The sequence below is a fragment of the Branchiostoma floridae genome, chromosome 3 (genome assembly GCF_000003815.2).
Source record: "Branchiostoma floridae strain S238N-H82 chromosome 3, Bfl_VNyyK, whole genome shotgun sequence".
NCBI lineage: Eukaryota > Metazoa > Chordata > Leptocardii > Amphioxiformes > Branchiostomatidae > Branchiostoma > Branchiostoma floridae.
The window spans coordinates 26,399,753-26,421,322 of NC_049981.1; the positions used below are offsets into that span (position 1 = coordinate 26,399,753).

General features: G+C 40.4%; 3 protein-coding genes across 3 annotated transcripts; 2 read left to right on the top strand and 1 right to left on the bottom strand.

Moving 5' to 3' along the window:
- The first annotated feature begins 1,453 nt into the window (after positions 1-1,453).
- LOC118410868 (proline-rich transmembrane protein 1-like) lies at positions 1,454-7,265 on the top strand. Its single transcript, XM_035812735.1, has 4 exons — positions 1,454-1,600; positions 2,591-2,757; positions 5,166-5,297; positions 5,666-7,265. The coding sequence occupies exons 1-4, from the start codon at positions 1,582-1,584 to the stop codon at positions 5,840-5,842; spliced, it is 495 nt and encodes a 164-aa protein (XP_035668628.1). The 5' UTR covers positions 1,454-1,581; the 3' UTR covers positions 5,843-7,265.
- Positions 7,266-11,587: 4,322 nt separating this feature from the next.
- LOC118410867 (hydroxyacyl-coenzyme A dehydrogenase, mitochondrial-like) lies at positions 11,588-17,495 on the top strand. Its single transcript, XM_035812734.1, has 9 exons — positions 11,588-11,742; positions 12,006-12,171; positions 13,236-13,364; positions 13,813-13,970; positions 14,356-14,482; positions 15,071-15,160; positions 15,399-15,471; positions 16,415-16,531; positions 17,131-17,495. Exons 2-9 carry the CDS (start codon positions 12,061-12,063, stop codon positions 17,244-17,246), a joined length of 921 nt encoding a protein of 306 aa, XP_035668627.1. The 5' UTR covers positions 11,588-11,742; positions 12,006-12,060; the 3' UTR covers positions 17,247-17,495.
- Positions 17,496-17,849: 354 nt separating this feature from the next.
- On the bottom strand, positions 17,850-21,564 carry LOC118410866 (alpha-(1,3)-fucosyltransferase 10-like). Its single transcript, XM_035812733.1, has 4 exons — positions 21,415-21,564; positions 20,779-20,878; positions 20,012-20,187; positions 17,850-19,643 (listed from the first exon to the last, which is right to left on the bottom strand). Exons 1-4 carry the CDS (start codon positions 21,487-21,489, stop codon positions 18,549-18,551), a joined length of 1,446 nt encoding a protein of 481 aa, XP_035668626.1. The 5' UTR covers positions 21,490-21,564; the 3' UTR covers positions 17,850-18,548.
- Positions 21,565-21,570: the final 6 nt, after the last annotated feature.

Below are 21,570 nucleotides of genomic sequence, written 5' to 3' on the forward strand. Positions count from 1 at the left end.
CATCAGTAAGATGAACCAAAGAAGACAAGCATTACGTGTACAATAACGCACTGAAAGCTCCCGACGACTCCCGCTGACGTCAAACCGCGGCGTGGCCTACGTACGTGTCCGGATCCGGATCAAAGCAGGGACCGTCAACAAGTTATATACATATAATGCTTCAAACACATTCACACATCAGGAAACCAAGTATGTATTTTCTTTGAAATTGCATCCTTATTACTTCCCTTTGATACAGTATTTAAAATGAGGCGGGCGGCAATCATATCCTTCCTTGATAGTTATAACAAGGTACGTACCATGTGTAGTCTTTAGAAGTTTGACCTTTATAGGTTTAGTTTGAAGTATCGAATTGATGCCTTATTGGTGCCTTGTTGTTTTCAATTCATTTTTTCCCACATTTTATCTGAGTAAGTCAATCTGTACATAAAACTGCTAACACATGGGAAAACTAGCTATGGCATGTAATTAACAAGACATACAATGAACAGTGTTAGAGTGCCAAGAGTTTTCGTATTTTGTGTATGTTTAGGTTTTTATCTTTTGTTATGTACGAAGGTTTTTGTCTAATCTTGATATAAGAACATTTTTGACATATAATCATCAAAACATGTTTAAACAATATATATATATATATATATATATATACATATATATATAGCAATGCTCGTAGGTGTGTTAAGCTTGCTAAGAGGAAGACAAGAAACGCTGCTACGTCAACATGAAAACCCCCATTTTTCTAGCCTGATACCTGAACCTAATATCGCAGTCGAGTCTCTCTGTCCTACTACACACTTTCGCCACGAGAGGATGAAGAGACTCGGCTGATATAACTCGCCTGGATACCAGACTATTTTTCTACACGACATTGTGACTCAAGAAATAAAAGCAAATGTATCATTTTTCTAAATTTTATACCGAGACCTAGGGTTAAATTTTGTGATACCAAAAAAGGCCTAGGGGAATACTGTATGTTTACATGTTTTATTTCACTCGCGAAAGCTGCATGTCGTGCAGACATCCATTGTTAGGGGGCGCCACAGCCCAAGATGCGGAGCAACTGAGCAACTGGTGCTAGTGCTGGTGGGTTTGGCTACAAGCTTACACATGAAGGGACCGTCGGAATATATAGTCTCTATTTCTTGTCATGCAAACAAATATATCCCCTACATCATCATTAGTCCCATAAACCTGCAACCTTTGATAGCAACTTTTCATGACCGAAATGCAATTATTGTCTTCTCGTCTATCTCCCCATGAAATAATTATGATTCACCATATATTAGCAAGATCCACATATTTGAAAGGTGATGACTTAGAAGAACTGTAATGAACTGTTTCTACAATCAGGAGTCGGCATGCGGGTAGTTCCTGTAGACAGTACAGGAAAAAGACAGGAAAACAGGTACAAGACTAAAAGGAGTTATAACTTGAACATTATAATACACTTAGTTACCTTGCATTGCAGTGAAGAGAGGGACTGCAGTACTGCACAGAATCATCAGGTGTCGCTGTTGCTAAGATCCGGTTAGGTTAGTTACTCAGACTGAGGCAGCGGTGACGTCACATTTGTAAACAATTATGGCGGACGAAAAGAAAGGTACGTACTTGGTACTGCTGTCGACAGACTTTATTAAGAAGAAGGCGGCTCCAACTTGTCGGATAGAAAGGTTATTTTAAAGGTTACAAGTTTAGGCTTAGGCAGAGAGGCTATAAATGATTCTGACATTCTTGAAAGTTGAAATTCGAGGATTTTTTTCTACTTCCTCAAACGTTACGGTGTCCGTGCCAGATTGAAAAATTGCAAGTTTTACTATGTGACAGACTGTTCAACAAACATACAATTTGAGTTTATCCCGATATAGTTTGGTGTATTCGTGTGTGATATTCTTAACGTGATGATAATGTCGGAAAGGAAAATATGTCTCACTTTTTTGTACAATAAGTCATTAGTTTTTCAAGACACTTTCTTGTATATAACTTCAATATAATTTACTAATAAACACGGTGTCATACATGTAACTTATCATTAATTTAGTTTACAACAACTCTTGATATAAGTATTTCATTCCTGATACTTTTTTTTTAAATATTTTACAATCTTCTAAAAATAAGTAAGTTTAGCTCTTCTGTTTGCTATTGCTATGAAAATATGTAACGTTAGTCATTTACTAGTAGTAGTATATCTCAGTGTTACATGATACATTATCCTCGCAAAACCAGCTTTAGGTGCAGACTTAAACACAGTTTCTGCCATTCTAAAGTCTACGTTTTTAATAAAGAATATATAGCAACAACAATAAGCAAGATAACAACATCAACAAGACTTATGTAACACTATCACAACCATATGTCCAGAACACTGGATATGAAAGACAGAAGTTTCGCTGCAGAACCTTAAAAAGCCACTGGGAGGGCCCATTGTCTAACTTGACCTTAATTTTCTCAACCACGTCTCACCTATCAAGTACATAGCAAGTTACATATATCAAGCACTCAATAATGATCAGATCCATCCACAACATTTTAAATTATTAATCTTCATGTAGTCCCTGGGTCTAAAGAAACGGTGATCTTCTTTACAACACAGGAGGATTAGACACAGTGACACAGCAGGCACCTCCCTACCCGGGGGCTCCTCCCTACCCCCAGGGGCAGCCTCCTCCCCAGGGTGCTTATGGACAGGCACCACCGCCCTACCAGGTCCAACCCACCACCTACGTGTTCACCAACACAGCTGGACAGCAGCCTGCATATGTAAGTATTGCTCAGACATTGGGTCTACACCGAATGTATCACCAAGACGCACCAACACTACTGAACAACCTTCTACCCGGGCCCTACGTACACCGCCGTGAAACACGACTCTGTCAACATCCCAACACAGCGCAGCCCTAGAACCTGTCCAGTCAACCTCCTCCTGTCACAAAAGAACTTTTCTCCCAGCCACAGTTAAGCTATGGAACTTTCTACCACAAGACATTGTAAATATCAGAGACTTGAAGAACTTTAAACGAATAGTTAATGCCCACCTCACCGATATTCGCCAGCGTGATGCATTGTAAATGTCAGCACAGCTGCTAATGATGAGGTGTGGACACAGCATAGATAAAAAAAAAAAAAGGACAGTTGAATATTGTTTTCCAATTACATGTATGCAGAAAAGCTAGCATATAAGAAAATGGTCACAATTGTCCCCATCAACCTCTGCTTGGAGAGTAGCTACGAAAAAATTTCCCATCATACTTTAAATCATACAAAGCAGGAGCACGATGAGCAAATGTAATTGTAAAAGTCACAGAAAAAGATTAAAACTATCTAATAAAAGAAATTGTTTTGTTCTGTACTTAGATCTCACAATGCAGGCAACTTTTCTTTATTTGCACACTCACACAAGTGTTCCCAGAGGATATCAAATCAACATTACCTTTTTATACAGTCCTTAAAAAAATATGTCCAGTAGGTTTTCTTGTTATATATCTGACAAAATTATCAAACAAATACAAGTTTTTCATGTAATCCTCACCTATGCACACTAGACAAGACAAAAAGGGTTCTAGATCTGTGTGAATCACTTTTTTTTGTTGCAACAGAAAGAACAGGAGAACATGCTGGAAAATGATTGTGCAATGTTTTCATAAATCTTTGTGTACACATGGACATTTACAGTTTTCAGACACAAAGCAAATTTTTTGACAGTAGAAGTTCAAGGTAGAAGTTCAAACCTTCAAGAATATGAGCTCGTCACTTCAACAACTTTTAATTTTTTTGTTTTTTTTGTTTGTTTGTTCAATCTTTACATATGATTTAGTATCCATGCTCTGTAAATTTCAGTTTCATTAATTTTCGTTTTACACATGATTTGATATATGATTTGACCTCTGACCTCCACCCCATCTCTTGACATATTGATTTTGACCTTGGAACGTTTTCGACATGAGTATGGACACTCATTATGACGCACCGGTTTTATGTTTTCTGTAGTGTATGTTGACCCTGGGTGTTTGACTGATTGTTACCACGTTTTTGTCCTGTATTTATTATTTACATGTATGTTTGATGGGCCCCCTTGGAAATCAACTATGCACTGTTGTAGGGGCTACCCATCTGTTTAAAGATGAAATAAATAAATAAATAAATAAACTCCAAACAGCTTGCCCTACATGTAGAAGGCTTGCAGTCGCCTGCGCTGCAGCCGAACGAAGGAACGAACAAACATGTAGCTGCATTGGAAATTAAGATATGATAGATTCACAAAAAAGGGAAATGTATGTGCAACCCCCTTGATGTAGAAATTAAGGGCTTAACTTCTGGTTGGATTTTGAAATACAACCAAAGCTCATTAAAGGGAGACTAGGGTCTAATCTTCACATTTGGGTAGTAAACTAGTGATGCCAGAACTGTGCTAGACATACCTAACACCGTGTAGTCAGTTTGTCTGTGTAAGTACATTTTCCCAGAAGGGGAATGGATCAAGTAATCTTGGCAAATGAGGACCTATAGTACCTTTAAAAAGCTCTGTCTCATTGCGCAACAGTTTTGGCACTGTGCCAAGGACATGTAATCATACTCTGACCTACAGGTCAATGCCCACTTGAAAGGCTCAGGGGGAACAACAATGCCTTTGCAGTGAGATAACAGTGAGAAAACCGGATTAAAAACAATTTTTGTTAGGTTTTACATTGTACAAGAAGATTTTTATGATCAAATGAAAATTACATGTATTAGTATGTCTAACATTGTAATACAGTAGAAGCCGTTTATTGCACACCCCATTTACCAGCATATTTTGTGCAATTATCCGGGTCACAGGTGCAACAATGCAAAGTTATGTAGCTGGACCGTACTTAGACCGATTCCGTGCAATTCAAGAGAAGTTAGTGTGCAGTTATCCATTATGCAATGCACTGGCTTCTACTGTATGCATCTTGTTGGAGATGACAACGCCATCTATCATTACAAGACTCAAATGCATGAAATCGAATGACTGTAATGTCATGTGGTAGGAGCAATGAGTTTGAAATATCACAACTTACAATTCTATAGTCCCATACATGTACATTGTCTTATATAATCTTTGAGCAACAAACACAATACTTGGAGGTACATGTACATGTAACCTAGGTAGTGAACTTAACATGTACTGTTTTCCCGACACCCTCCAGGTGCAGCATGTTGCACCTGGCCAGGTGATCCACACAGGCCCGGTTCCTGAGGACTACCTGGTGTTTGCCATCATCACCACCATCTGCTGTTTCTGGCCTACTGGCATCTGCGCCATACTCAAGGCAGTGGAGGTGGGTTTTGGGCAATGCCTCAGAGGTGGTGCCTTTTTATGTATCTTTATTTTTCATTCAGAATTTGTTGATTAGTCCTTTACATTAGAAAGTACAGAGTAAAAATGATCAGTTTTCTGTAAGTGGAAAATAATTCATGATTTGTGTGGCACATATTCATGTCCCGTTGACTAGATTTTCATTTTTTTAACGTCGTGTATTTAAAGATTCGTCAAATGTGCGATATGAACTTGTACCCATGCAACATAAGAAAAAAAAATGCTTTTTTTCTACACTTCAGTCAGCATTCTTGTACAATTTCTATGTATGGAAATTCAGAGCAATTTGTTTTTTGTCATCTAAATGTAGTTTATTGCTTCTCTTCCCAGACCCGTGACCTGATCGCCCGCGGTGACATCGCCCGCGCAAACGAGTCCTCCCGCAGGGCAAAGATGCTCTCTATCCTCACCCTGTGCATCGGGCTGTTCCTGGTCCTGGGGGTCATCGTTTACATGATCGTACTCTTCACAGTCCTGCTGCCCAAGTGGACCCATGATGGTTACTAGTGGCAGCATTGTTTGATCCCCAGGTCACGCTGATCTGATTACCTGGTTCTTAGGTTAGAAAATCAAAAGCTGAACTGGAGTATCAACATGAAAACAGAGTACAAAGGCCTGTACCTACAGGGAACACAGGATTGGGCTGTCTCAAGATGTGAATTTTTTTTACATCACACTCAATGTTTGGGAGCCCAGGTTGTCAATTTCCATTGTTAAGTCTATCATTTTAAGCTTAGAAAAATACATATTCATCAGTTATTGTCATATAGTTCAGAATTTGGACAGATTTCTGTCCCCAGACAGAGGGAACAGGTCCTAGAGGCAGCCCTGCCATAGACAAATTTTCTTCTTCCATTTTCATCTTGACTTGACTAATAAGTACACTTGAAAAAGTCTAAGAACCAAGGAAACAAATCAGTGTGCACATGGATGATCTTTTGCAGATGGACCAGTTACTGTGAAGGTCACTGTTGTTAGCCTCCTGTTGTTTTAACAGATGGTGTATTAGTCTCTACAGCTACATTTGTATGTGCCTTTTTGCTCTATCTTTTAAGTCATTTGTTACACAAGGACACCTGTATCTTCAGAGTTTTGTAAGGTAGAGAGAAGACCACTGATAGTAATATGTGAGCATACTTCAGAGATGAAACATCAGGAAACAGCATTCATTCCAGGAATTAATTCTGACCAGACTTTCTCGACACTTGTTTTATAAAATGATGAACTTATGAATAGAGCTAGGGGATACAAATCATGTAAGGGTTCAATATGCTTGACTGGTCCACCTTTGGAATTTTAGAACATACAACATGTACTGCTAGTAGGTCTCAATACGTTTTGTGGTAAATGCAGTTGTACAGATTCAGATGAAGGAAAGAAAGAGCAGGCCCTTTTTTACAATATACAAAAAAGTGTCTTTTAGAGGTTGACGATGTCATGGGGTTGTAAGAATGATTGTAAAGATACATGTACATGGCACTTGTTTTAATGATATCTCAATGTCCTAATAATAAGCAACAAGCAAGCTCTACTTTAATCTTTTCAGGCAAAACGATACAGTTTTATTACTGTTTTCACTTAGGTGTCATACTTGTGTATCTCTTTTTGTATGTGCTAACTAGAGTGATTGTGTGTATCAATATGATACTGTCATTTTGTCTCACTGGTTTTAAAGTGTAGTAGGAACTCTTTTTATAAAATGTTTTACAATTATATAGACAGATATATAAATCAATCCCAGGTAGTGTTATGATGCTATATAGGGTTAAATCCTTTTAATGAGTACTCAAGGTTTACTATACACTACCCATTACATGTATGTACGAACTTACTATAGAACACCTTTATGTCATTCACTTTCAACCTATTTCTGTTTGACTTTGAAGAAGATTTCTGCCCAAATAAAAGGTGATCTTCACCAATAATATTATCTAGTACAAGTATTTTGTTACAGTATTAAGAAATAGTGACAAAACATCATAGACCACACCTTTCTGTGGTGCAGTAGTAAGCAACCCTATTTCTTTGCCAAAATACTGTGCATTTTGTTATGTATGGCATATGGCAAAGGAAAGACCATGCAAACATTTATTATTACCACAAGCAGACATACATGTACATATGTATGGTGTGCGTACACGTATCTTGGTTGTCTGGACAAACTAGAAATATGGTCTTGAATTGTCATTACACATAAAGAAAACAGGCAGGCATGTCTCACTCATGACAACAAAATTATCATATGTATTTTTTTATTTCTTGAAATTGTTATGTACTAACACCTCTCACTGTCAGCCCTTATAAAAGGTGGGTCGAATGTATTAGTACATTGTTGTAAGCAATAATTGCTACTTCTTCACAAACATGTATGTTAGTATTTCAACACTAAATGGCTCATGACTTTCTCTGACAAACTCTAGTGATAGGAAATTGGTCTTCAACATTGAATTCCACCTAGCCTATGAGTCCTGACAACATGTTTTAAGATATGTTGTACCACGGCCTGACTACATCTGTATATCAAGCTTCTAGCAGCCCTTCCACTAGTCGGTGAGGAGGCCCAATACATGTATGTCACAGACAGAGAGAGCTTGTGTAACACAGGCTATCTTGTATTGCACTGGTTAACAAAACTTCAGTACATGTGAAGACACAGGCAGATACATTTCTGGAATCAGAACTGGTGTATCCAGCTATTTCTGTTGAACAGGGAATGTCAGCTGATCGAAGAGGTCATCAATCTTCTCCTGCAGGAGGTCCACGATGTCTGCGGAGATGAAGAGATGCGTGTCGTCTAAATCCTGCATCACAAACTTCCTGCCCAGGGCATTCTTCTCATCCAGGTGCAGGAGGAACTGCTTCATGGCAGGGTCACTGGTGGGGAGGCAGGGTGGATTGTAATTGTACATGAGAAGACCCCGATGCTTTCTGTAGCTTGCCATTGTGCATTTGTTTGAACAGATGTGTGTCAGGAGTGTGTGTGTATGCATTCTGTGTCATACTGTGTGTGTACTAGTATGTGTGTGTGTGAGTGTGTGCATATGCTTGTGTGTGTATTTGTGCAAGGATATGTTTCTGCCTGTACACATGTCTATGCCGTGCAAATGTATCACTCTGTCTGTGTGCTTTTGGCTACACTGAATTTACCTGAAGAATCAAATTAGAAGCAAAGTCGATAACTGCTGTTCTGAATTTATACCTAGATAGATAAATTTCATATGACTCAGGTGTCATTATTGTCATAGAATGCCAAATACATGCCAAACATGCCAGGCAAGGATAAATGGACAAACGATTACGGATTATTATTGATTAAGTCAGAAATTACCCAACGCGTATGCGCAATACGAAAAAGCCAAACTATTCTACAAGAAGAATGTGGGCCTTGCACAGAAGAAGAAGATGTAATCATAATCTGCATCTGCATCTGCATCTGCATAAGTTACCCCCAAATGACCCCGCGAGGGGCAAAAGTAGGGGGGGGAGCTGAGGCTCCCGGGTTAGGGCGGGCAGGCCGCCTGCCTGGCACGGAAGTGCTCAACGTTGGGAGCGCTTACAACCGTGCCAGGCAGGGCATTCCACTCGGGAATTGTGCGTGGGAAAAATGAATGTTTGTAGATATCGGTGCGTGCAAATATGTGTTGATATTTGAAGTCGTGACTACCCCGGGTGCGCCCTTGGGCAGGCTTCAGAATATTGCTGGTGTCTATGTTAATATTGTTGTTGACTACTTTATAGAAAAAGGTGAGGCGGGCGTTCCTCCTCCTTTCGGAGAGAGGGCGCCACTGAAAGCATTTGTGTCACGCTGCTAGTCTGCCGGTAGTCATTTAGGGTCACTCGGGCTGCCCTGCGCTGGACGGCCTCCACCGCCTGTATCCCTTTGTTGGTGTACGGGTCCCAGACGATGGCACTATATTCCAAGTGAGGCCGTACCAGCGCTTTGTAACAAGTGGCCTTGACCCTAGATGGACAATGGGTCAAGTTGCGCCGAATGACTCCTAGGACCTTACCAGCTTTGCTAGTGGCGTGGTTGATATGGGTGTCCCACCGCAAATCGTCGGACAGTTGTACTCCAAGATAGGGGTGGGACTTAACACCGGTAAGGGCTTCTCCACAGAGGGAGTACTGAGTTATGATGGGGTGCTTTTTACGGGTGATATGGAGGATGTGACATTTAGAGGGGTTGAACGACATGAGCCAACGATTTTGCCATTCTGTTAGCGCATCGAGGTCAGACTGCAGCCCTTGTGCGTCAGAAGGCTTGCTGATAGTTCGATAAATCAAGCAATCGTCAGCAAACAGTCGAACATGTGAGTCTACGGAATCAGGTAGGTCATTAATGTAGAGCAGGAATAGCAGAAGGCCTAACACAGTACCCTGCGGAACTCCAGAGGTGACCTTGACAGCTTTAGATGTTCCACCGTCAAAGACAACCCTCTGGGTTCTCTCCGTAAGGAAGGCCCTAAGCCAAGACTGAAGGAGGCCAGAAATACCATAGTGCTCGAGCTTGCTCAGCAGACGTTCGTGTGGCACAGTATCGAATGCTTTGCTAAAGTCAAGCACCGCGGCATCGACCTGTTTGTTCTGGTCCATGTTCTTGGCCAGGTCTTGGAGGGTAAGCACCAGCTGGCTCTCGCAGGACAGACCCTTCCTGAAGCCGTGTTGCGCAGGGGACAGAATGCCATGAGCGTCTAGATGTTTCATCATGTGGCTGTGCACGATGTGTTCGAGCACTTTACCACAGACCGATGTCAGAGACACCGGCCTATAGTTTGATGGCAAGGTTCTGTCCCCCTTTTTGAAGATTGGAGCGATGTTAGCTGTTCTCCAATCTTCAGGAACATCTCCCGTGGATATTGACTGGGAGAGTATGACCTGTAATATTGGCGCAATTTGTTCGGCTACGGTCTTCAGGAGGCGAGGTGGTAATCCGTCTGGTCCTGTGGCCTTGCTGGGGTTAAGACAGGAGAGCTGTTTGGCTACCCCCTCCACTGTGATGTTAAGGGAGGGGATAGTTGGAGCTTTGGGTTCGCCAAGGGTAGGAACGGTGGTCTTATCCTCCCTGGTAAACACTGACTCAAACTGGGCCCCCAGTGCATCAGCCTTTTCTTTAGGGTCAGATGTTAGCACCCCCTGATGTCTTAGGGCGGACGCACCAGTAGAGTCTTGTCTGATGGATTTGACATAGCTCCAAAAGGCCTTGGGATTATCCTCGATGTTAGACTCCAGGTAGTTGGAGACATAATCCCTATGGGCCTTCCTAACTCTCTGCTTAACGCCCTTCCTACACCTCTTGAACTTTGCCCAGGCTTCATTGGAGTTGGATCTCCTAGCCTTGGAAAAAAGTTCAGACCGCTTACGCATAGCTTTGCGAATCTGGGGAGTTATCCAAGGTTTGTTGGATTGTGGCCTCACTTTTTTCCTGGGGACATGCTTATTGGCAGCACCACTAACGGCTGCCTTAAACAGCTCCCAGTTTTCTGAGGCAGTGTTGTGCTGAGCCTGGTCTGCAAACTCTCGACTGTATGTTGCCATATCCTGCTGAAGTGCATCGATGTTAGCTTTCCTCCACAGGTATATGAGCCGATCTTTTGAGTTTGATGTTTGGGGCTTTACTTAATTGAACATCAATCAGCGGGATGTCATGATCGCTGAGACCTGGTAAGATTTTGACTCTCTCCACTAAGGTGGAGTTTGTGGTGAGAAACAGATCCAGGGTGTTCGAAGTTTGCCCCACAGTACGAGTTGGTTCACAGACCATTTGTTCCAGACCACAGTCATTGGCAAGGCTGATGTAATTGCTAGTGAGAGTGGATGGATTGGAAGCGGTGGTATTAGCTTCAGGGTTCCAGGTCGCATCAGGCAGGTTGAAGTCACCTGCTAGCCAGATGTGGGCATTGTTGTTATTAGCCCGCTTTTGCAGCACTGATCTTTCTAGTGCTACAAAATCATCATGGCCAGCTGAGGGGGGGGCGATAGTAGGCCCCTATGTAGATGGACTTACTGTTAGCCAGATGGACCCGGACCCAGGTCAACTCGCAGGGACAGTCCGGGTCTGGGTGGTGGGTTGCTATGATGTTGTTCTTTACAGCAACAAGCACACCCCCTCCCCGGCCAGCTCTGTCTCTCCTGAACACATTGTACGTGTCCGGAAAGATCTTCTTCACTTGGCTTCGCTGGCAAAGATTCCGTAACTTGTCCTGACTGACCTGCGTCTACTCAACATACATGTTCATGTCATGTAATTCTATTCCCGAGAACCACTCACCATTCAACCAACACTCCTTTCAGGACATTAACCATCTTGTACACCCAAATTCGCTCTTCAGGACTTCAAGAAAGCTGAGAACACCTTAGAAGAAGAGGAAGAGACGTCATCTAATATCATCTTTCCGCCATCTTGGAAAGTATAGTTATCTGTAATAGCTGTTCACGTCACATATTTGCATGCCTGACTAGAAATACCAATTCTGTTTATTTCTAAGGTGATTCACAACGCATGAATGTATACTGGAAACAAAAAAACTAAAATTTTTAGTCAATAACAAGACTATATGTTTATCTAGAGTGGTTACTCATTAGTTTGATAATCAATAAAGGAGTACTGATTCACGCACGCAATATGTTTGGTGTTAAACTGCTTAAAATCTTATCGACCTTTGACCTCCAGAAGTCGGCTTGCCCAGTTTCACGTTAGAAGTTCACAAGGACACTGAACAGAAGAAATGTCTCTGTCGGCCCTGACGTACATTGCCAGGCGTGGGATGGCCACCAAACTGACTGTTAACAACCTGGCCATTATCGGCAGTGGTCAAATGGGCGCAGGGATAGCACAGGTGAGTGGAAAACTACAGGGTAACCCGCACATGTCGAACGTGGCGTGTGCTCTGCGACCCCTCCCACTTTTTAGTTTTAATGTAACGTTAACGTTAACGTTACATTTTTTTCTTCAAAAAAACGGGATATACTATGTACATGTACATTGTTTTGATGAGCGTTATGATCCTAGCATTTCTAGGTCGCATAAATTGTATGTACTAGAGAAGAAAAAATGGGGAAAATGTTAGATAAATAACTTCCATTGTATAAGTGTAATATATGTCATGGTTTGTAGTAATTTATTAATTGACTGTCACAAAAGAAGATTTGTCCATTATTCACATTTGATATGTAATTTATAGAGATCTTATATAAGTATCAACAGTGTCTCATTTGCGTATTCATCTATCGTGTTTAAGAGCATTTGAACAATCAAATCTGTCGATAGCATAGTTGCGAAATTAGGACACATGTACACAGTGACGTATTTGAAAGGTAAACAAATGCTGCTCCTTTGTACAGCAATTATTATGTCTGATGGTCAGTACATGTCTCATTGGTCATTATATTTTGCTGTATGTCACAGTGAACTGATTTGGGTGTTAGAAAATTAGTTAACAGATTTTTTAATGTAACTTTCAACAATAAATAGATTCAAATGTTCATCTCCATGTGTATGAGTGAATCCACTGCTGCTTTCGTCTCCTTTTTGAGCAAATCACGGACATGTGACTGGTGCTGTGTCTACTATGAAAATGTGACAGACTTTCATGCTGTGATGAATCTATGATCTTAATCTGCATCTGTGTTGAATGGCAGGTATAAATATAACTGCCCTTTGGCATAATACAGTTGTTTATACGCATGTAGCAGGCATGCATACTTCCGTCCTCCATCAAATGTCTTGTTATTCTTTATAAGTTATGCCTCAGAAGAGGTTACTAAATAGATATAGCTGCAAGCAATTATGTGAAGTTATCTATATGGTGAGGATGCCTGTACTAAATAAAGACAATGAGATGAAAAATACAGTAACTTAACATTGTCTACAGCGACACTAACTATGTGTGTTTTCTTGCAGGTGGCAGCTGCGACAGGCCACAAGGTTGTACTGTGTGACACAGCAGGAGACATTCTGGAGAAGGCACAGGCTGGCATACAGAAGAGCTTACAGAGGGTCGTCAAGAAGAAGTTCGCAGATGACCCTGAGGTCAGTGGTGACTACTACATAGTACTACTAGTACTAGCGAGGTTTTAGTTTTGTACGTGAAACAACTTGTATTTTCACATTTTTATTAAGGTTTCAGCCACATCAATCTAGTTTCATGGTTCCTATGTTGGCAATAGTCTCAGCCTTCAGGAAATTTAAAGAGATATTTGTACATATAGTTTTAGGAAGTGAATAACATCAGTCAGATTTTAATCTTTGGGTAAGCTTAGATGAAAACAAAGATTTGGGAGGAAAAGTTTTACATTTTCCTCCCAAAGCTCTGTTTTCCTCTTAGTTTAACCACTGGCTACATTTTTACTCAAAAAAATATCTGAGAACTAAGGAGGGTGGTGTTTCCTAGGCCATGTATTCTACTGATGTTCAACAATTGGACCTACTGTTATCATGAACTATAGTGATTGAGCTGTTTTTCCTGTATCTTTATCAGAAAGGCCAAGCGTTCATCACCAGCACCATGGCTAACATTGAGACAACCACAGAGCCAGCCAAGGCTGTGGTGACGGCTGATCTGGTGGTGGAGGCCATTGTGGAAAACCTGGCAGTCAAACAGGAGCTGTTCAAAACACTGGACAAATTTGCACCTGCGTGAGTCTAAAGTTGGAGGTTCTGCTTATTTAAAGCATTCTTCTCAGCAGCTAACAAATAAAGCACTGTAATTTTAATGATCAATGCACTGTTTTCTTCATAAGTAATTTTTTTAGTTGTGTCAGGTTCCAAACTGAAATGAAATGAAACTGGCTGCCAAGTACAGTGTGACGTCAATAAAGAAGTATACAAATGTATGTGAATGGAGGCAAGAATCAAGAACTGGAGGTATTCAATGACATCAGATTCGGAAGGGCAAAGATTTTGTACAAATGTACAAATGTACATTGAATAATGTCTATTGTGATTTAAGGAAATCAGGAAATGTTGTACTTTGGTGTCAAAAGCAGTTTTAACATGATCACTTTCATGGTCTCTTCTCCAGAAAGACAATCTTTGCCAGCAACACCTCGTCTCTGCCCATCACTGCCATCGCTAACAGTACACAGCGCCAGGACAAGTTTGCTGGTCTTCACTTCTTCAACCCCGTCCCTGTTATGAAACTAGTGGAGGTACAATATGAAGCTATCTGTTATATTTCATGTAATTGGCTTTCCCTTAGCACCCTTTCCGATAGACGGCAATTGCTGAGTGACCGTGTTGCAACCAAAATTGGATTTGTATGATTGTATTATACTATGAAGTATTTTGAGCCCCGGATTACACCCACAGCTTGAATAGCTAGTCTCTCATTTCACTTACAGTTATACATGGCAAGGTAATCTTGTGGTTAGGATTGTTGACTTGGAACCTAAAGATACTGTGTTTGGCTCTTAAGCGGGCCCCAATGTTGTGCCTTTAGGAAAGGCACTTCACACTATTTTGCAACTCAACTCAGGTGAAAGGAGTACTAAAGGTGCTTAGGTTTGAGATATCCTCTCGGATGGCCATGCATGGGACGTAAAGCTGAAGGTTCTGTACATGTGTTTAAGGACAGAAACCTTCCGAGCATATTAAAGATCCTATCACACATATTGAAAAGATGAGGGATCAAATCTGATATTATGCAGCTTGTGCAAAACTGGTGCATTGTGCCTAAGGTTTACTGGTTGTACAAAACCAACACATTGATAAATAGTTTATCTGTGCCCTGTCTGCAGGTTGTCCGAGCTCCAGGAACCAGTCAGGCGGTGTACGAGTGTCTGATGGACTTCAGCAGAGCTCTGGGCAAACACCCTGTCACTTGTAAGGTAAGGAAAACATTTCAGCATCAAATTTCAATAGCTATGATATATTAATACCCAGAGAAACTGCTGTGAAAAAAAATTGTGATTGAATTTATCAATAGTTAACAGTATGTTTTAAAGCTTTGGACACAATTTGCAAGTACAGTTACTTTCGATAATAATAAGTATTCTATGTATTTTGAGACTGCAGAAGAAGCTATAGTATGTGAATAGTGATGTGTTGTTGTTTTCTCCTACCCAGGACACTCCAGGCTTCCTTGTGAACAGGTTGTTGGTGCCATACATGATGGAGTCTATCAGGTTATATGAGAGAGGTAATACAAACAAAAATAATGCTTGTGCAGGGTTGGACAAGTTTTCTAGATTTCACTTGTCCTATCGGGCAAGCACATAAAAAATTTACTTGCCCGGACCAATTTTTCACTTGCCCAAAATTCAAATGTCACTGTTATAACTAAAACTAGTATATGCATTTTCACTTCCAGCAATGGAATTCTCTGTTGACCATTGTTTGATGTCATGACTGTAAAAAGTTACAAGTATATCAAAATTGCACTCAATCAATGGAAAAATCTTACTTGTGGTGTTACGACTGTAGGTCATGCACTTGCCTGAACAGCACTTTCACTTGCCCGGGACAATAGGGCTAGTTTGTTCAACCCTGTTGTGCCTTACTCATGAAGAATAGTGCTTACCTTTTCTTACTGAATGAAATTCGTCACAAGCCTGGTATTGCCCTTGGTTAACAATAAAGGGTAGCTGGTACAGAGACCTGGAGCAGCCTCTCTTCTCCCTGAGTTAGAAACATCAGCTCCTACAAGAGGTCTAGATTATACAGAGGAGATCCATAGTAGACTAATAATCTACTATACGTAGCTATAGGGCATTGGAAAATACTAGACATATGTTGTAAAGTAAATTATTAAGAACAAGGATTGACACTTTATTGTTCAAGTTGGTAGTAATATCTAACATTGTTTGTAGCATATTCCTTTTGCAGGTTTTTCTAGTTTCAGCACCTTAAATTTACTTTTACTCATTATGATCCATACATTTTGCAGTGAATTTAGATGTTTTGGTAGGTATAATCCACAGGAGATGAGAGTAAAGAGGACATAGACACTGTCAGCGGGGTAACCCATGGGACCATTTAAACTGATAAACTATTCTGGGTTTGACACAACCAAGTATGTCATAGATGGAAGGTACCTTTCTTCAGTTTGAATCTGAGACAAATAAATCCTTTACAATCCACAGGAGATGGAAGTAAGGAGGATATTGATGTTGCCATGAAACTGGGAGCAGGCTATCCCATGGGACCATTTGAGCTGCTAGACTATGTTGGGCTGGACACATGCAAGTTTATCATGGATGGTATGTACACATGAGTAATGACAGTAGGTCTGATTTTAGTATGGACACTCGTCTTTGTAACATTGGTTATGCCTGTTGCACAGCAGGAAAATCGATTGGCTGAGTCCGTAGGCTCTAAATTACATTTTCTGCAGTAATACGCACTGTGTTCTCTTCAATATCTGATGATTTATAGAGATGGACCTATATGTTCTCAATTCCCTGCAAGCCATGTCCAATATGGTTGGGTACTAGATTTTCAGGTAAAAGTACCCTAGAGTCTCTTGCTACTTCTAAATTTGGCACCCTTCTGACCATCAACAAATATTGCTCGGCAGCTGTATCATGTGGGCATTGAGTTTAGATTTCTTCAAATTTCAACCCCACATCTTTTTTCTTGATTACAAACTCAGGTATTCTAGCTTTCTTTTTTTGACTCATGAGATAAATCATGACTGTTGAAATAATCGAAAGTCATGATCTAAAATTTTGTAATGCAGATACAATGTTCATAATGTTACTGTTGATACTGTAATACATTGAATGCATTTAAATGCAGGAGTACAGTCTAGAAAGCTGTGTTTAAAGAATTTAAAACTGATGTCACCTTCACTCCTAAGGTTGGCATGAGTTGGAACCAGACAACCCGCTGTTCCAACCTAGTCAGCTGCTGAATGAACTTGTGGCAGCAGGCAAACATGGGAAGAAGACGGGGGAAGGCTTCTACAAGTACTAACTCATCACATCCCAGCAACCATACAACAACTGTGCTATCTCAACATGTACAACCCACTGGGAATAAAGTTAAGAGAACATCAAAATGTGATGTTTCTTTTATTGGCTCAGTTTGATAAGACACAAAGTTGGACTCAGTATAACTCAGTCTTTCATACATTTTAGCCTTGGATGAGTGTAAATGGAAACTACTTACATTATACAATGTATGTATGAACACTTCTCCAAAACAGTAAAAATCGTCATTCAACAAGGGATCTGAATGTCATGTAGCTATGCATTTAACGTTAACTGTTGACAGTGGATGTACGGAGTGCGTAGAACTGTGCTTCTAGAGTGATGTGTTTAGAACAGATTTACTGCTGAACATTCTATTTTTGAGATGATATATGTAATTGACTTCTCAAGGGAGTTCAAGGGAGAGGTTCCTCAGAGAGAGCGACAATGCCCTGCCATGATTGATTGTAGGCTATTTGTTTGGATCTATTGATTTACTTCAGTGCATATGTTTGACATATCTTGTGATGAGGTTAGGTACATGTACAGGTTGGCCAGCTGAGACCTGAAGATGATGGAGCATATATGGGACATATCCACACAAACATCGAGGTACCAATTTTTATTTAATGTTCCTCACCAGTAAAAACCACACACACACAGGCACGCATGAGAAGTACATAATATATAGTCAACCACTGGACTAGACCACTTGAATATAGCATTGAAGCGAACATACAGTGTAAAAAAAAAAGGCATTGATAGTGTAATAATGTTCTACTTTTCAGCTGAAGTGAAATCTTAATTGAAATGACTAATTTGAATAGGAAGAAATGTGATTTGACAAAAATTGTAATGCTTGTTTATAACAAGATTGCTCTGCGTGTTTTGTTTAACATGTACATGAATGTGTGAGGACAACTTTGTATCTTCTGAGTAATGGCACAACATTAAACACCAGCTTGCTATCATCAGTAGTTCTTTGTCATTACATAACACACAAAAATATTCATGGAAAGTAGATGAAATATTATATGACTATATTTCTTACTGCTTAACATAGATAGTTTGCCAGACAGTATCAGTTAAGCCCACTCACATACTTTATTTTTCCCACACCCTTACATAAACAAACCCCACCAAAAATAATTATGGTACTCATTGTTTGCCCTAACAATATTTCTCACCTGTGTCATTCTTTGCTTGTTTTTCTTCCTTGCATCAAATATAGGCAGAAGCAATAATTTAGAAAAAAAATATCAAAAAGTTTCACTATACATTCTTTTTTTTTTAATAAGTTTTATGCCTATCTTTCTTCTAAAACCCACTCATGTCTGTTACCCCCATGTTGTCTTTGTAGTTTATCTAAGTGTGATAAATATTCTGCTTCTGTCATATTTCTGCCTGACAGAACATAATGATGTAAAGTTTTGGCACCAAACCCTGCTCTGTCATACATCTGTTGCCACATGTCCAGTTTTCCGTGATCATGATTTTCAAGGTCATGTAGAAGTTTTGGTCTTGGACAGCCATAGTGGTTCTTGGTAGCCACATGCCTGACACGGAGATTCTCCATGTCTCTGTGAATTCTATTACACATAAAACATTCAAACCCATCAATGAAGCCTATTCTTGTGTAGTCATTTACACCCCATTCTCTCATCTTCATATGCCTAATGAGTTTCTCGTTTTTGACGTTGGCAAATTTGTGGTCTAAGTATTTCTCATATTCGACGTCATCATTGTTGAGTTTGTTTAAGAACTCTGCTAGTTCTTTTGGACCTGAGAAGTCACTGACAAGTATTGCAGACTTGTTACTTGGCAGCCACTCTCTAATGCTTGGGGATCCAAAATAGATGGGCACTGAACCAAGGTGCAGTGGACGCCACAGTTTCTCTGTGATATAGTCCTCACAAACAGCATTTTCAAAGGCAAGAGTGAACTTGTACTGAGCCATGATTTTGTAGAAATCAGAATCTTCCATTGTTAGTGGGTCCTGTAGCTTTTTAGGTAAGTCTTTGTTATGAAGACACTGTCCATAAGCATCCACATCTATGTACTGCATAAGCTCCTTAACATAGTGGTCTCTGTCAGAAGGTGGGTCACAGTCAGCATGAACATAAACAAGAGGAGATAGAGCGAGAGAATTTTTCGACTTTGTTGGCACAAAATATTTCTTGTCAGTCAAGTCTTCCAGTTTGCCCAAGTACTGTGTTGTGAGCGGATAGTCTGAGTGTCTCCGGAAGGTGGCGGTGTGGTTGAAGAGATTCAGAACTGGCTGGTGACTGAGAAGGTAGTTGTTTTTTGGCGACTCCTCATGGAACAGCGCCCATTCGTGGTGTGCCTTCCTGGGGAGGGGGAGGTCTTTAGGACTGAAGTCCGTTCCATAAAACACAAAAACCTGCAAGAAAATACCAAAACTTAAACAAAACATAAAAATGGATTTAATTTTGCCACAAGATGATTACCAATTAAACATAGTGCATTGAGTGGTCCTTGAGACCAAATTTGAAAGTGTATACTTTGTGTGTTGTGTATAAGCAAATGTCTTTCATGAGAAGATCTGAACAAGACCTTGACCTCGGTTTCATATACCAAGTTCTGTTTGAAAAAAAATCTATAAACCTCTAGTAATATCACTGTACATGTAGGTTTTTTAAGTTTCCACATGACACACTGAGATGTTAGGAGGTACCAGTATTTATTAATAAGTCCTTGGAGATTCATAAGGCCTTGATATCTGAAGTAGCTGAGCTACACTGTACTCACCTGTGTTTTGGGGTGATCCTTGAAGTGCCTGTCCACCGTAAAGAAGCACCTTCCCAGGTCGCACTGCTTCACTTTACCTCGCTCTCCTGTCAACGGTGTCCACCAAAGGATGATGGGAACTTTGATGTCCATTTCTGACACGGAGATGTTGTCCCTGTCATGTTCATCAAAGTCATCTGAAACATTAACACCATGATTTGTTTTCACTCCAATATCTCTTTTTATTAAAAATTGAAATAGTGACTTCCAACTGTCAGTTTCAGCAAATGTTAGTTCATACTCAGACAGACACATATGTACTTTTGATAAGTGTTATACTTGTAGCAATTTGTAGCCACCAACAGGCCTTCCTACGGCCGCGGGTTTATGGATTGTAGAGTTTGGCAAAAAAAGGGAAAATTGGTCAGAAAAGTCAGTCTGACGGATTAGGTTATACCCGGCTTAGGTCAAAAGTATAATAGCAGATATAGTTGAAGTACTAGTATAACAGCAGGCATAGTATTTAGCAGGTCTAGTAAACACTACCAGCTTTGCAGTCATGCAGCATGACAGCAGCCGGTTATATTACATTTCACACTAAACCTCTTTTGGTTTGTGGGTCTCAAAGAAACATGGCAATTTGGGGACCCCTTTAAGCAGTGTTTTCAGGTACTACAGCATTAATGTCAGTGATCTGAATTTGGGACACATTGCTGGTTGAGCATGATGACAAACTGTGTATAGCAACATGATAATTCTATACAGAGGAATGTATCCCAGGTACTAACCAACGAGAAGTCTTCCTCCGTAGTCCACACTTTCCTCCAGCCAGAGTCCACCCCCCAGGAGGTCCCACTTCTCCTCTTCACGGTGTAATCTGGCAAGAATCTGGCAGGAGGAATATCACGTTAAATATCATCCGATTGGAACACCGCAATATTCCGGACACGTGTGATGTTTATAATCAATTCCAAACATCCAGATAGAACTTTTAGAAAGTAAAAGGTTTGTGAAATGAATCAAGCAACAGACTCACTTCTCCTAAGCCACCTGCCAACCCTCCGGCCTCCCAGGCATAACAGTGATCCAATAGCCACCTGACAACTTCTGATGACAGTTTACACTAATAGCTACACACTTGTCTTGAAATTCTCAGCGACTCATTCTCGTGCAGTGAATGATGTAGTGAATGCTATCTAAGACGTCTGATTCTTTTCAAAATATATTCAATTGCTTGAATTGTTTTGTATCACGAGTAAGTTATATTCTTTGTAGACAGCTTACTAATCTAAAAGCTTTGTATTGTTACCAAAATATGATGATACAAAATGTGTAAAAAGCGAGCCAGTGTCTCGTTTTGGGGACCAGTGACGAGGAAGGGGTGAATACAGGAATGGTGAACAGAAATTCGAGGTATTACTCACCTGACAACAAATGATGAAGAAGAACACAACAATCATGAAAAACACAACCCGGAAGTACCGCCCCAAAGCCGCCATCTTGTATTGAGAAAGGTTAGTGCAGCGACACCGTGCGGTTAAACTGCAATATGCACCATTAGTCAGATCCCGGCCGTGGAC